The sequence below is a fragment of the Enoplosus armatus genome, chromosome 2 (assembly GCF_043641665.1).
Source record: "Enoplosus armatus isolate fEnoArm2 chromosome 2, fEnoArm2.hap1, whole genome shotgun sequence".
NCBI lineage: Eukaryota > Metazoa > Chordata > Actinopteri > Centrarchiformes > Enoplosidae > Enoplosus > Enoplosus armatus.
The window spans coordinates 12,060,190-12,077,502 of NC_092181.1; the positions used below are offsets into that span (position 1 = coordinate 12,060,190).

General features: G+C 40.7%; 1 protein-coding gene across 1 annotated transcript; it reads right to left on the bottom strand.

The window, feature by feature from the left end:
• Window positions 1–14,329: 14,329 nt before the first annotated feature.
• On the bottom strand, window positions 14,330–14,647 carry LOC139290213 (dromaiocalcin-1-like). Its single transcript, XM_070911918.1, has one exon. The coding sequence runs from the start codon at window positions 14,645–14,647 to the stop codon at window positions 14,330–14,332; it is 318 nt and encodes a 105-aa protein (XP_070768019.1).
• Window positions 14,648–17,313: the final 2,666 nt, after the last annotated feature.

Below are 17,313 nucleotides of genomic sequence, written 5' to 3' on the forward strand. Positions count from 1 at the left end.
AATACCACTCTCATGGTTCTGATGCTGATTCTGATTCTGATGTCTGTACAGTAATTATGAAGCTACAGCCAGCAGCTGGTTAGCTTAGCTATGACAGCAGTTGCCAGGGACTCCAGAAAGTCATTGCACCTGGCCAAAAACATCACACACCTAACTCACATAAAACCACAACTTGTTGTTTAACACTTAAGTTTTGTATGGATTAAACAAATGACATATAAAATGTTAATAAGTGAGCTTTAGAGGTGTGGGTAGATGGATTTTGTTACCTTTGGACAGAGCCAGGCTAGCTGTTTCCCGGTTTATGCTAAGCTAAGCTAATAATCTCCTGGCCCCAGCTTCATATTTAATGGACAAATATGAGAGAGGTATTGAACTTCTCATCTCAGTCTCATCAAGAAAGCAAATGAATGTAGAAAAAAGTTGAACTATTATTTTAATCACATGTAACCATACAATCTAAACTGACCTGTATCCAACCAGTATTTTCCTTTGCTGAATCTACTTTAGCTGGTTAGTCCTCTTTCACAACCAACATTCATCTCTGTTCTGCAGTTACCTGTGTGACTAGTGTTTCACTGAAAAACACATTCGAGCTTGTGGACTAGAGTCATGACTCTCAATTTAAAAAAAGGAAACCACCTCAGGAAGCTGTCAGTCATAGCTCTAATGGTGTGACCAAGGAGACAAAGTCATGGCCCATCTATTTTAATCCTCCGGTGGTCACGGTACAGGAGGAGTTCTGAAAGTCCTGTGACTGCTTCTGTTTTCAATTTCTCCACTGATGCTGAACGAGAGGGAACCAGAGGACGGAGATGTAAAACTAATCTTGTGTGATTACGTAGACCAGACCTTTTTTGTACGTGAGCAGGGAGAAGTTTTATGGTTATTTCTCTACTGTCTGCATTGTTTTAACAGGGTTTCAGACAATTATAAATTCTTACACACAGGCCAGTCTATCCTGGGAGATGTGAATAACTTTCCTCCAAGCTGAGATTCGAAGCAGAGTCTGAGTCACAGTCGGGGCAAATTTTCCCCTAATTTAATCAGGAAGTGTGCTATAGTTTTGCCAAAATAAGGTTCTTACAAATAATCATAGTTTTCAGCAATGGTAGAAGTATTCAGTTCCTTTACTTAAAGAAATACTAGACATTTTGGGAAATATGCATATTCGCTTTCTTGCTGAGAGTTAGATGAGAAGATCGATACCACTCATACATTATCTGTTATCAGCATGAAGATACAGCCAGCAGTTGGTTAGCTTAGCTTAGCATAAACACTTGAAACAGGGGAAACAGCTTGCCTGGCTCTGTCCAAAGGTAAGAACCTTTTAATCTTCACAAAAACAGTGTGAAATGTGGCGGTTTCCCCTGTTTCAAGTCTTTGTGCTAAACTAAGCTAAGCTAAGCCTTATATTTAACTGATAGATATGAGAGTGGAATAAATCTCCATCTAAGCTTATTTCCTATTCAAACTATTTCTTCAAGTTAAAGCATCAATCCTGCAATGATACTTATTAAATACTTAATTACAAGTAAAGGTTTTGCTATATGTGAAGTTGAAAAATAAAAACACTCGTCACCTTTTCAGAATGTTTTATTACTATATTAGATTATTATTACTGATTTATCAATATGTAAGTAATGTTGTAGTTTGGGCTAATTGTAATTACTTTATATACTGTTGGATAGTTTGATCATCATCATATTTCATAAGATGATGTTTTGTATGTAAAATCTTAATTGAAGTAACTAGTACAGCTGTCGAATAAATGTAGTTGAGCAAAAAGAACAATATTTCTCTCAGAAATATAGTGGAGAAGAAGTGTAGGAGGAAAATGGAAATACTTAAGTTAAGTACAGGTATCTCAAAATTGCTTGTATGTTATTGAGTACTTGAGTACATTATAAATAATTTATATTTTTTAAGTTTTGAATTAGGTGAACTGAGTGTGAATTAACCCCAGCCTTTGTGTAACTGACAATAACGAGATGCACTGAAGTATATGTGGATAGGATATGAAGATAGTAATCCAATACATAGACTAGAAAACAAAGTGATGTCAGAGGGACGAATGGTCTGATTTTGTGCTGTTTCTCTCACATGGCCTGTCACCTGAGAGGTGCACACTGGATGCAACACAATGCATCAGCATCAAGGGAGACAGCTTTATGAGAAAGGGCTGATGTAGGAAAACAGGAAACGTCCAGAGGAGAGAACGGTGAATAAAAGTAGGTAAGGGGGTAGTGAGAGCAAGAGAAGAAAGAAGAAAAGGCGGGGGGGAGACAGGTGTTTCATGGTAAGAGAGTTTATTTTTTCAAGGGGAGGAGTGAGCAAGTGCCCCGCTGCCTGGTCTGGTCTGCCCCGCTGGTGTTATGGCAGTCTGGCAGTATGGTATTTCACACAAAAACAGACTGCTGGTATTTCAGCCCATACCACTTTTAAGGTCACACGAACAAAATTACATGATACTAAGGTCACATGCTTTAAAATACATAAATACATATGGAGAGATGTAAAGAAATACATGTTACATAACATAATTCCAATGTAATTATCCAAATGGGAGCATGAAATCGAGACTTGTGGAGAAAAGTCATGTCCTGAAAGAAAAGGGAGGAGGAAAGACTGCAAGTGGTGGTGACAGGGTGATTAAACTGGAATCTCTGCTGCTACAGTGGAAAAAGTTAAGTGTGTGGGAACCTCTTTTATGTGTGTGTTGACCAAAAGGAGAAGGTGTGTGTGTGTGTGTGTGTGTGTGTGTGTGTTATTTAAAAAAAATAACAGACCAGAGGCCTGAGTATTGACTATACTTGACAGAGTGACAGAGTGAGTTTGTGTGCATGCGCCACACTCTGCACACCTCATATGATATCATAATGTGTAAAGGGATATGTGCTAAATCTGGCATTGACATATGGTTCCTGTGTTAATGAACTTTGCAGCTCAAACTCACAGAGCATCGTAAAGTTACATAAGAGAGCAGGACTCAGCTTTCTGGCCTGGCAAAGACTGAACTCAAATATGAGACAACTTCCATGGAGCAATATCTCCCCCTAGTGGAAGTTTCAGAAGAAAATAATGGATAAAACAAACCACATATACTTGTGCTATGAATAAGGTTAGAATAAGAATACACGAGCTGAAAACTGTTGCGATTAAGATGGAATCCTTTAATTTTGAGATTGAATCGTGTTGCTTTTCAAGACACAAAGTGTGCTTTTCCCTGGCAGAACATCAATCAGCCGCTTCACAGTAGCCTGTATAATCCAGACCTTCAGTGCACATTACATCACATACCTCTATTGTACTGTAAGGTGTCTGAAATGCATGGTATTACTTTACCATATTACGTACAGTTAATTTGGAGGTACTGTATACTCCTATTTTGTAAAATGGATGCTTTACTGTAATCACATCAGGATTTTTGCGGAACAGAGAGACGACCACCTAATGGAGGCAGAAGAAGGCTTTTCAGTAGAGCAAGAGATGGAAATCAACAGCCAACAATATCATTTGCTTGCGTGAGAGAGGAGGAGAGTCATTGAGGGTCAGGGAATATTCCAAGGCATTGATGCAGTCAGCATCTCAACAACTGACTGCATTCTTCAACTGAACAGGTCGAGGATGAAACAGGCCAGTCGTGTTCTCTGATAGAGTCACAGACCAGCACTTGGAATATGTGCAAGTATGGTTTTTCTTACTGTATCAAGTATTTGAGTATAGTTATGCATTACAGCAGTATATACTGTAGAACAGGATATATGATGGCCTACTTTTGTGTTTCAGAGTAGTCATTTACTGTACTGTGTTTCATCTCTTTTGTGGAGAATCTTTGATATTGATGCCAGAGACACTCCTCATGAACTCATCTCTGTTGATGGTGCAGGATTTTGTCAAAAGGAGGAGAAAGGGGAGGAACATAATTGGCCAGCGAGGAGGGAATGTGACCATGTGTGCCGCCATCAGCCACTGAGGGGTCCTCCACTGCCATGGTCCATACAACACCAAGCATCTGCTGGTTTTCCTCAATGGTCTGCAAGATAATGCATACTGACTAGACTAGAGGGAGCCAGCACAACCACAGCAGCCATGTCATTTGGGACAATGTCAGTTTCCACCGGGCTGCTCTAGTTTGTGAATTGTTCACAAACAACTCAAGCAACTCCAGCATCATCTTTCTACCTGCATATTCTCCCTTCCTAACCCTGTAGGGGAGTTTTTTTTAGCATGGTGGTGGATGGTCTATAACTGAGACCCCTACATCTGTGTTCAACATTTTGAAATTGTGTACATGTTGTATCTTTATATTGTGTTCATGATGTAAAGATGTTGTTGGAAGCGCCATTATTCATTGCAGTAATAGGTTTTTACGGTTGTGTTTTGAATTGATCTCACCAGTGTGTGTGTGTGTAATGGCTTTTTTGTAGTGTATTTAATGGCTTTTGTGTGATGTCTGAAGGCAAAGTTTGGTTTAGATGTAAGATTACATGGTTTTGAGTGGAGAGTTTGGTTTTGACATGGAAGTTTCTAAAGATGAGTGTGCAGTTGGCAATAAAAAAAACACTATCTTGCCGCACAGTGAAGGCTGTGATCTTTTCTTTAACCTCCACAAGATGGACCCAAACACTGCGATATAGAAAAAGGTACATGGCTCCAGGGCAGGATTTGATCCAATGTTTAGCACAAAGGTACTGAGCTGCGAAGTCAATATTGGCAGTTCAGAAACACAAAAGGCCAGAGGAGCACCATGAAACTTGCTGACAACTCACCACTGCTCAGTTTGCCTTTTTCCATGGCTCTGGTGTTAGAGACGGGAGCTTAGACCAGCGGTGGGCAACAATGAGCCACTGAAAGACCACAAGTTTTCACCCACATTTGAGAACCTGCCGAATATCATCCCTAGCCATTCTCGGGTTACAGGTCTACATGATTATGGTCATATCAGATGATGACTGCTGCACCACTTAAATGTCTTGTTGCTTTCATCTTTCACTTGTCCACCCTCACTGATATTTAATTAAACTCTTCTCAACAGACTGTGAGTAGGTGTTGGAGCTGAGGGATACTCTCTGCCTCTCTTTCTCCTCATCTTCGCTATTTCTATCAATCTTTTTCTCTCCCCCATTCCTAATTAATTTCTTTCACTAAACCTCTCTGACTCTGATCCCCTCCCTATTTTCCTCTTCTTTCTCCCTCTCTCTCCTGTCTTTCTCCAGATTGTGACAGCAGAGCGCAGCCACATTTGAACCTGGTTTTATTCGGTGCACGCTCTTGTCTCCCATCACCCATGGTCTCCTGATTAGACTGAACCCCCCTTAGCAGTCACTGGGGCTCACAGCAGCCGACTGACAGGGAAGGAAAAAGCTTTTCCCAGGCAGAGTAGCAGCACTGCCTGAAGACTTGTAAGCCAAATATCCTGCTCATATGGGAGGTGGGGATTACCCTTTGGCTAGCTGCTAGATCCTTCGTTTCCCATATGGGAGTATTGGATTTAAAAAGCACAAATGTGGAAGCTTGTTCCACACAAGGGCAGATGTATAGAGTATGTCAGAATTTTCGCCCTTGGTGCGTAATTTCTAGTAACATGAACATTTATAAAATTACACTGAAAAACAAATAATTTCATGTTGGTTGGAGACATACTGTATACTGACCTGCTGGCAATTGTGCTGCTCAGGCTGTTCAAGAAATGTTGTGCAGCCCCTCAGGTACCTTAAAGCTATGATTAGCCATTAACTTACCTGCCTCAAATATACAGTATGTAATGTATATAGGCTGTTTGGAATGTATTGTAACAAGAACAACAATTTTGAGTGGATCTTTAGACCACATGCTTTCAGTTTGCGCTCAAGTAGAGAATGTACTGTAAGCTGGTGGGAGTAGAAAATGTAGTGTAATATATAAACAGCTGAGGACCATCATTTATTCTCTTCACACATGACTGTGCGCCTGTTCTCCAACCTAACACCATCATTATGTTTTCAGATGACACAAAGTCGGCCTACAGGGAGGTTGTAAAGCACCTGTCAGAGTGGATTTCTAGTTACAACCTCTACATCAACAAGACCAAAGAGCTCCGTTATCTACATGAGTAACATCAAAGTCGACCTCGTCTCCAGCTTTAAGTTCCTAGGTGTTTACATCTTGTAGGACCTCACTTGCACGGTCCCTTAATACTCCTCTCTGCAGCAAAGTCACCAACGTCCTAAATACAGCCCCCCCCCTCGACTTTTGTTAGGGTTCTCTCTGCCATGCAGTGGGTTGTTAAGGCTGCCCAGCACACCATCAGTGCCAGGTATCAGCCATTCATGACAGCTACCGTAAACGTTGTCTAAGAAAAACGGTTTGACATTACAAACTGTTCACTGCTCTGCCCTCAGAGAGGCGATACACGTGTCTAATAGCCTGAACATCAGGGCTCAGAAACAACGTTTTTCATAAGGCTGCTGTTTGAACTCCTCCATCCTGAGAGCCAATGTAGGTCTGTTCGGTCCATCACTTTGGTCCAGACTGAAATAGCTCAACAACTAATTTTCATCTAGCGCCACCAGCAGGTTGACATGTTTGGATTAGAGTAAACTGTAATTTGTTATAGTAACTGTAATAACTTTAGTGCCATCACCAGGTGCAGTTTTCAATTTGTTTAGTACTTTGGTTTATGGATACCTGCAAAACTAATTTTCATCAACTTCAGCTTTGTGTGTTAATTAGCAAATATTAACATGCTAACATGGGAACATCCTGAACTAAGATGGTGAACATGGTAAATATTATACCTGTTAAAAATCAGTTATTGTGAGAATGTTAGCATTTAGCTCAAAGCTGCTGTGCAGCCTCACAGAGTCGCTACCATGGCTGTAGACTACTACATACTTGCACTACTCTGTATATGCAGTATGTCTGCAGTGCAAACAAATGTGCACTTTAATTGTCCTGCTCTTGAAATAATTCACTTTATCAACTTAACTAACTTTAACGTCATTCATTGTATTGTTTTTAAATTAGATTTAGCAAGTTGCACCATCTTGGAATGACATTATCTGTCCTTGTATGCATGTTAAATTTATTGACAGTAAAGTTGAATTGAATTAAATTCCAAGCTTCTTCTCCTTAGTCATCTTCTTTTCCTCATTCCTGTACCCCCTTCTCTTTCTCCATTTGTCCCCAGTTATGCATCCCACCCTCCCCTGCTACTTCCCTCCTTTTCCCCTTTCTCATCCATCTCTTCCTTTCCACCTATTTTTCACATGCACACATCCTTTTCTCCCCACGGAGATGCACTACAAGCTGACAACGAATGCAACCTTCCATCAGCAGCGGATATCAACAACAGATATCTCAGTCTGCAACATTTACAGATAACCCACATCTTTCTCTGCCCCCCTACCTCCATCCTTTATTTCCCTCTCCTCTGTTTCCTCTTCCTCTGCTTGCTCCGACCCCGACGGAATGAGGGTCTTATGAAGATGAATGACGCCTCTCAGCTCCCTTACCCTTCTCCCATCTGCTTCCTTCACGGCTGCAGTTAGGAATTCCCTTGGAATTCTCCCATTCCTGAGAGTGTCTTGCCTGACAGATTCACAGCATCATTTTTTTGTCCACAAGGAACAGTGAAAAAAGGCCTACACATGGTTGGCTGGAGTACCTGAAGACATAAGGCAGCCATGATAGTGATTCAGAGGCTTGAAGCTAATCAGATTTCAATTACGGAGGAAATGAAGTGAAAATCTGAAGAGGCTATTTGATAATCAAGGTTATTGAATGTTTTTCTGGCTCTGCACCTCCGATATGACTTGGCATCTGAAGAGACAATCCAGTTCAAATCAGATATAACACGTTACTCTTTGATATTAGATAGGGTGCTTATTTTCTTTTTTTTAAGGGAATGATATGAGAAGATTGACACCATTCTCACATCTGTATGGTACATATTAGACTACAGCCAGCAGCCGGTTAGTTTAGCTTAGCACAAACCCTGGAAATAGGGTAAAAAAACAGCTTGCCTGGCTCAGTCCAAACCAGCACCTTTTAAGTTCATTAATAAACATGTCATATCTTGTTTGTTTAATCCTTACAAAGGCCAGTAACTTCCTGGAGTCTCCGCTGGTTGCCTGGCAGCTCAGTGAATTGCCATTTTTTACACTTCAGTTTCTGTAAGGAACAAATAAGATATAATGCGTTAACTAGTGAGCTTTAGAGGTGAAACAGCAAGGACCCTGGGAAAAAGACTGAACGACCACCTGAAACAGACAACATCAGCTGTCTGTGAACGCCAGAACAAAACCGGTCACAGCATCAGCTGGGAAGAGATCAAAGGTCATTGACCAGGAGTCGGAGACAGATCAATGAGGACATTCACATATTTGAACAGAAAGAGGGGTTACCGTCTCCACTTCATATACAGTTCAGGCACCTGTTATCACGTGATGGAAGTTCCATACCTAGGTTTCGGGATGAAACCTAAGCAAGCTCCCTTCACTGAAGAAGACCATGGTCAAAAGTTCCAAGAATAGCTAAGTAAGTAAACCTTGTGATTAGAACAGATGAATGATGGATAGATATGTTCTTTCATCTTCCATATATACAAACTGAATTATATAAGACCATGCACCATGTGTGTGTGAGTTCAGTTTAATGCTCAATTTGATACTTGAATGAATGGATAAAACAAAAAAAATGCCATGTTGTCAGTTCCCCTTTCCACATATTGAGCAGAAGGGCATGAATAAATCAAAGAATGAGCAAACTCCTTACAAGTCTGCAGTCATGAGCACTCGTGTGCATGTGAGGGTACGTAAGCAAATTTATGAGACAGAGAGGGAATGTTTAATTTAACATGAAGACAGAAAACAGCCTCAGAGGAAAAAACTCTACTTCACGCATCCGGGCACCTTGAGCTACTTACAGAGGCAGCAACCCTGAAGCCAAAAAATGTATCAAGGACACAGTGCAGCCTTTTTTTTGCTCACCAAAAAGTGATATTACATTCAGAGTCTCCACTTTTCATAATGAGGCAATACCTCATGGATAGCCTCTGTTACAACCAACGTGTCACACAGTGATGATCCAGCAGTCACTGGCGGGACAGTGTGATCAGTGGACATTAGGTTTAACTGACTTGAAGAATGCAAAGCTTTTCATTGTGTACAGATAAAGATAGATGCAAAAACAGAGAGACAGGTGTGGGTTTATCACTAGGTTCAACAAACAAAACACCCTCTTCTTTGTCTTTCTTCTAATCATCAGTGTAATATAGTAAAATGTTTTAATGGGAGCATTCTACAGTGTTGAAAGACCTTGGGAATAACACGCACACCTATAAACACACACAATGGCAGGTTCAGGCCTTGCACCAGCTATGGTGCAGAAGTGAAAGCCTGCAGATGACATAGGAATTGGAGAGGTAGCGTTGGGAATGAAGGCTAAGCTGGCCACCTTGGCACATTGAAATGTAAAATATTTTTCTTTTCCTTTTACTGAAATTGAAATGTGATAGGAATGAGGACATTTGTGAATAGATTCCTTTGATTTCCTTTGATGTGAAGAGCTGATGCTTAAAAGTAGTTCATAAAGTGACGATGTGCTTGGAGCAAAGTGTTTGATGAATACTTTTGTGCTTTTTGCAAAAAAAAAAAAAAACGTTTATAGGGAGAGAGAGAGTGTGTGTGTGTGTGCGATTATTGGGATGACAATGGGCTGAAAAGCACATTTTCTGTATGTCTCTAAGTGTAATAGAATTCAACACCATGAAATGTCTGAGAGGTGCATTTGATACAGCAGTTTGAGCTTGCAAAAAGCAAAAAAAGAACCAGTGCTGCACTGTTTGATCCCTATGTCAGGACCAGGTAGAGAGAGAGGAAAGAAATGTAAAACTCCTGGCAGCTCTTTTCTTTCTTTTGCTCCATGAAACGTAGATCTGTAGGAGGTAGACCAGAGGTGAATGCACACAAAAACTAAAGTAATAGCTGGGTGTTGACACAGAGAAGAAGAGCAGTGTGAGAAGCCCCCCCCCCCATTAGTTTTCTGTGAGGGCAGATGTTTCATCTGATTTCACATGTCTGAAATCAATGAAGATACTGCAGCACAGCATTGTCTGACAAATGCGGCCTTTCATGTTACCTTTTCTGTAATTTAATGGCAACCATAAAGACGCCATTTATTCAATTCAATTTTGTATGTGAAATACCATAGGTATTTTCCCTCAGTTACACACATTCACAGTTAAAAGCAACCCAGTACAACCACCGTCTGATTTGTTGCCCACAGAGTTATGGGTTAAGGGCCTTGCTCAAGGGCACCTCAGAGGTGGTAATGGACCAACCTGCCTGTTGATGAATGATGATTATCTTCTTTTAAGAACAAACTCATTATCTTAGCTTACATATTAGCCTTTTAATGTCATTATCACTGTAATCCTTACTGTTTTATCTTTAGGCTTTTGCCTGAGAGTGTGCTGCTGAGACTAAGAACAGGGGCCCCTGGCTATGCTGTCTGTGGTTTCAGAGGTGTTGACATGTGACCTGTGCATGGTCAAACATCTCTGGAGACTTGGAGATTGGTGGTTGCCATGGATGCATGTGACTCCCACACGACTGAGACACTTATATTTGTGTGCCGTCATGCAGCCACTGTTGTTTCAGTAAGTCCGCTATACCGTGGTGTGTTGAATGGTGAACAGTAATGGCTTTCAAATCATTAGAAGGAGCTTTCAGCATGCATGTGTCTGTGTTCACACAAACATCAGAAAAATACCCAGAGGGGAGTGTAGTGATGGCATGTTTTCTGTTTTGATGCTGTAATATTGATCTGCTGATGAATTCTGATGCCATCACATTGAGTGATGAGTGACATTTCAAAAAAGATTTTAGCTATCACAACACAGGGTGCTAAAGGGTGAGTTTTCCATCATCAAACTGAGTGTTTTTGTGGGAAATTGTGTGTGCATTACTTGTTCATACAATTTCAGAGGACCTCGATTGTTTCTTACAGCGAGGAATTTTAGAATGTCAATTTGATGAATTCACAAAATCCTGTCCTTTATTTCAGAGAAGAATATTTTGAGAGTGATCATCAGCGTTGCTTTTATCTTTACAACTTTGTGAAGGAAATATTCAATTCTCAATTTGACCTGAGCCTCACATTTAGGCAGAATATATCCTTATTTGTTCTTGTGAGTTTAAAAAGTTGAACAAATGTTTCCTCTTTGCAGTAGACTTCCCCTCAGTTTTTAAAAAATGTATTGTTTTGCTTTCAGAAAGGAGAAATTAGTGTTTCTTTAATGGAGCAAAGCCTACGAGATAGTTCAGGCAGACAACTTGATGTGATGTGACTCACTGCGATGCATTATAGACCAGACAGGCATTGTGTCATCAAGCGCCAAGGCCACACCCCCTGTGGGGGGAAAGAATCATGCTTTCATATAACGCGAGGAACTACTGCGAAGCTAGAAACTGTATTAATAACCAAAGCTTTCACACTGAGATTTAAGGCACAAGATGCATAAATATTCACTGTCAGTGCGGTTAATGGCTAAATGATGCTGGTAACAGTAACTACTGATGGAAAGCTGTAGAGTCATACAGTATAGCAGCACCAGTATGCATGACCCAAATGCAGACACAGACAATGGAATTAAGTAATCTCAGAAGGGGTTTATGGTAAGGATAAAGGGGAATGAGGATGGCCGGCAAGGCAGAAGGTTGAGAGATGATGGCAGAGCTGAGCTGGACAGGCAGACAAGGGTGTGAGCATAGCTGGCGGAGGACAAACTCTGGGATTTAGTAAGCAAGCAGGCAGGCAGGGGCACTGGAGGATAGTGATCCTGGAAGCACAAGGAAAACACAGTAAGCACAGGTAATGTAAACAACACGAGGAGTAACTCTGAATAAGCTATTGCAGAGCAGGCAACAGCGAGAGAGAGTGGGTGAAGAGCCAGGGTTGACATACTGCTGGGTTGATGGGTAGATGGACAGCAGGTGGCCAGGTTCAGCAGGTGTGCATAATCAGAAGAGATCCAGAAGAGTCGGGACTGCCAAGCCCACACCACAGACACACAGACCTGGACTGTATTCAAAACCACCTACTACATACTACTGACAAATGCAGTATGCAGTGCAGTATGCAGTACATACAGAATGCAGTACGAAACAGTCAGATTTATTTTACTGTATGCCCGGCCAGGCCTAGCCGGTTTCCGTTTTGGAAAGCGGAAGTAATAGTCACGCAGGTATTATGTCCCTGCCTTATGTAAGTCAGAACAAACTTTTAAATGAGGACTTGTAGATCTAATATGAGTGAAGATTCATTACAAATTTGTTCAGAAACAGATTTTGGTGAAATAAGTGAAGGTTTCAGTAACGTTAATGGCAATCCAATGCCAGCACTGTGGGACACAGTAGGGGAGGCAGACTGGTCCGATGCATACTGGAGATTTTTTCAAAATCAGTAGAACATGTGGGTGTTTTTGACATACTGCATATTTTGCTTTTGTTTGCATACTGCATACTACATGCTACATTTTGGCCAAATCAGTATGTGCTGTTAGTATAGTAGGCGGTATTGCATACAGCCACTGAGGGAGACAGACAGGTGCACAGGAGACATTGGCTGTATGCGAAACCGCCTGCTATTCTAGAGATTAAGTCTGTCAGCTGCTAATTTCTGCTTGTTTGGTATTATCAACCTACTGTATGTGCACTATACTTGCATCAGTATTAATCATAAATTAAGTTATATCTTGTGGTTGTTGTTTACCATGCATTATGAAATGCTGTCAACTAACGTAGTGGTAAAATATGAATACCCATGTTTGAGAGTTTTGGTTTTGTCAAAATTACATTTCCCTGAAATAATGGCTTCATGGGAAACTAGCTAAGTAGTATCATTGACATTTACCCCATGCTCTTTATAGTTAGCTACTTATTAAAGAAATATTGCTCTTTTACAAACAATACTATTTCTTGTAATGTCAGTGTCGCACTTTACCTGTCTTGTTTGATTCTTGTCCTGTAAGCAGCTGGCATAATTAAAAGATGAAAGTTTAGATTTGCCGGACTTGATTTTTGGTTTCTGCTACCATATTTGGAGACAGCTGTTTCCTGGCAGGCAGCCAGGCCCAGAGTGGCTGTGGTTTCCATTGTTGCTGTGGTGCTTGTGTCAGTGTATTTTTCTGCTGACATTATACTCTTGTAAAGTCATCAAGTGTTAGCAGCTGCCTACGTAAAACCTCTCCTTTCATGTGAATGACTACAGTTTTCTTTTGCTGTGTTTATGCACTCCAAATCCTGTAGAAACTCCAGTGTGAAGTCTAGCTTCATTAAAGGACAAGCATCCATAAAAATCACATGCTATTGTTGCTGTAAATTATTAGCTTTGATACTAGATAATACTATAGTTTTACTAGTACAGTATACTAAAAACTATACTATACTTAGTCTTTTTTTTCTATTTTTTGTCAATAAAAATGAATATGTCTAAAAGAAATGCCTGACTCAACTCCACACTGACCAGGGAATCTTTTTAAAAAGATCTTCAGCTCAATCATACGCACCACCAAATAACTATAACAAGCGTTACATCCCAACTTACTTTCTGGCCAGCCACTTTAAATCATGCAATTCCAATCATTTCTTTGCATTGTAAATTCATTTTCAAATAACCATATGTGAATATTTTTGTAGAATCAAGCCATAATGCTGTTTAGGAAGCCTTTTCTCATTAGTCTCTTTCTGTGACAATTTCTTGATTTCCTCTTCTCTTTTCATGATATTATTTGAGGTTTACATAATATTTAATCAATAATATTTTCCTGAAAAGGACTCCAGGGTAAATACAGTTACATTTAATATGAATATGCACAAACACAGCACACTGCGATTCATGATTTTTTAAAGATGTCCAACCTTTGTCCAAAAATGTTGACATTACATTCAGTATTTATCAGATGAGTAGAGTGAAAACATACATTTTGTTACATGTCAAAAATACTACTTGTGTAATAACATCTGAGAAGGTGTTGAGTGATTGCACAGAATATGGAAACCAAGCTAACGGGTGGTTGTTAAGAATACAAATGACACCTGCTGAAAGACAAGGCACAGGCACACAACAGTTTATAAGCCAAAACTCAAAAATCATCGAAAATACTCTCATAGCTCAGCCAGAGACAAATGAAGACACTGATATCTATTGTTTACTGTATTGGAGCTGTAGCAGGTTAAAGACTCTATTCTATACATTGCAGTTCCTTTCTTGTGATAGAAGTCAGAAACAGTGATAGATGTCATGCCATTTTAACTAATTTACCAGATATAATGTTCTGAACCTCTCATTTGCAGATGAAGTTGAGTTTCTTCTGGCAGTCCCAGCTCTCCCACTGTCCACTTTTGGTTAAAGCTCCACAGCGTTTCCACAATGGACACTGGTGGTCCTGATCTCCTCCTTGGAGCCAGGTCTGGAACACCAGAGGTTCACCGTCCACCCACAGCCAGCGGTCCTGCAAGTAACGCAGACCGATCCACACCCGCTCAGTGATGTGGTTGTGCTGGATCTTGCTTAGGACCTGAAACCTGTCCTTTGTAGAGGCCAGGCTGATGAGGTCAGTGAGAGTCTCTCTGCAGTGCTCCAGAGCCTCCTCCCAGGACATCGTCACCTGCGGCTTGGGAATATAGATGCAGTAAAAAGGCAAAAGATTTGTGTCTTTAAAATCATTCCATTTTCCATTAGACATGACATTTACACTGTTCTCGGTGTTGACAAAGTTATCTGGTTGTCCTACACCCCAGTTTTTGTATGTCATGTTTGCCCCTCCTGACCACTTCCAGGCAGAAAGGTTTTTGGTATCTTGGTGGAGACCAATCCATCCCCAGGTAATGTTTTGACTTACATCTGGTTTGACATCTGATAGGAACTTGTCTTGATCACTCTGGCTACCAATAAAGGAAAGATCAGTGTAGTGTTGTCTACAGTAAGCCACAGCATCAACCCATGTCTTATGTTCTTCAACAAAAAAATGTTTTCTTGTATTCCCCATAACAGCTGTACAAAGAAAAAACAAAAAGATGGTTTTCTCCATGATCGTTGCTCTGTCACTTAAGCTGAGATTGTTTTCTTCTCTTCTGGTTTTTTCTCTCTGATGGTGCCACTTAAGTCTCAGGGTTGTGAAGGATCTGAATTTGCATGTGCTTTGGTTCGTTTTCACAAGCAAAGCATCTTCATGGTAGACTTAACTCCAAAAGAGACATACAAATGACATATTCAGCAGAATAGTTAGGTAGTGAAATCAGGTAGTGAGAGTGTTGAGAGTGAACCAGATGCAGTTCATTTAGGAGAGACACATCCACGATAAAGATAAGAAATGTGAAAGTCTTACTTCTTATAGGATACTCCCCCGATGGAGACTAGACACTGGTGGTTGTGGTGAAAGGATGCTTAAGATCTGGATGTAATGAGGAGTGGTCTTCTGATGAGCTCATGTGATGACTGGAGGTGAATGGGGTGGAGGAGGCTCACAGCGATTCCACACTGAAATGACAGCAAGCGAGAGGAGGACAGATTTAAGTTTTGGCAGCAGCAATATAATTGGCTGATGGAGATTGCGGCAAAATCAGGCAAAATCTCTGTGGGTTCATCATACGAGCGACACCTTTCACATGCAGTACAAGAAGTCATGTTAATATAAAAATATTGATTACTGCCAGCCTTAAAGTGATTCTCCAGCTTAAATCTTTTGAATATCCAACACTTTGCCCCTATTCATTTGACACTATCTTACTTACTATTGTTGGCCTGACAAACCTGCTTCCGACCCATTCATTTGTCTGAATTCCTCGTTAATTTATTAGCTGATCTGCTACGTTGGACATTGTTTCAGCACTCCTTGTTCACGCTTTGCTTATTGACAAACGTCAGTTATCTAGTGCAAAATTATGTAGTGAGGGCAGGGTATGAATTAAAATTTTGAGGGAACAAATTATCAAAAAAATAACCCCTTATTCCTGCCAGACCAGGGGTCAGGGACACTCCTGCAGCTTCAATCAGCACACAGACAGATACCTATCTGTGTGTGGGCGTATGTCATTAGATTAGTGTCACTGATTTGGCACGTGTCAATTCCCACACTCTCATATGCACACAGCAACAAAATAACTCTATGACTAATTGATATGATTGAGGTAATTTAGTCAACTTAGGCCATGTCTACAAAATGGACACAAGTGGCCGTACTCATGGTTGTGACACGCACACAAGCACACGCACAATATATGACTATGTAAACAATTGTGCCCAGGACTCATTTGATTCAACACTGCTTCTGCTGCAGTTGTCTATGCCTGCTCCAGCTGAAGGACAGATCATCCTTTTTGAAATAGAATACAAGACATAAGATGTCAGTTTGCTTTATATGAAGGAGTGCATAAAGTGTTAATAGTACGTTTTATTATCAGTTTCTGTGCTGGCTATAAGGGTCCACATTTATTTTGCCAGGTTGTCCCAGTGGGTCTCTAAGTTCAAATCTGCTTTCAGGTTAAGAGACACAGACTGTTGAATGCTCCTATTGAGAGACAAGACAAGCTAAATATGAAGCTGGAGGTCAATGGAAGGTCAATACTTTTCTCATATGGACATATGGACAGTATGTGGGCGGTGTATGAGTCTGTAATATGTGGGTGTATGGTAGTGGGGTTACTGGGCTGTGCAGGCCTGGCTCAGGGGAAGGTTATCCATGACTGTGGACTATTTACCTGTAAGTCCATTCAATTGAAGGAACCCTTTGGAGTTTTTGACCTCTCGTTGGACTTTTAAGGGTATAGTAAGGAACTGCTATCAGCAAATTAAACTAATGGCCAAAGTTGCTGATTTGGGAAATGAGGCTGCGTCTGTACTCACAGATTCTGAGGTATTCTGCCACATCAGCATCAGCTGGTCGGCTTGGCTGACGCAATCTGGAAGTATCCCCTCATTGGTCAGTCAGCCTCTTGTTTGTATCCAAACGTACACACACCTGGCACAAAGGCTGTATAAGAGCTTGTTTTGTAAAAATGCTCAAATGCACGCCAGAGACAATGTGCCCCTCGTTGTGCACGCAGGTAGACTGACACCAGTATTGCCACAGTATTACAATATGTCTCGCTGTTAAATCATTCCTGTCAGTGTAATATAGAATGGAGGGAATAAGTTACATATCGGCACATATGTGTAGAGTGTACTAAGATAGCAGTTTCTTTTAGTCTGACAACACGAATTACAGGAAGCCATAATCAAATTGTTCCCACTGACTATGCTTTGCTCCATGTGCCATTGATTCTTGAC

Coding starts and splice junctions, on each gene's coding strand:
- LOC139290213 (XM_070911918.1), bottom strand. CDS start 14,647: ATGTCCTGGGAGGAGGCTCTGGAGCACTGCAGAGAGACTCTCACTGAC.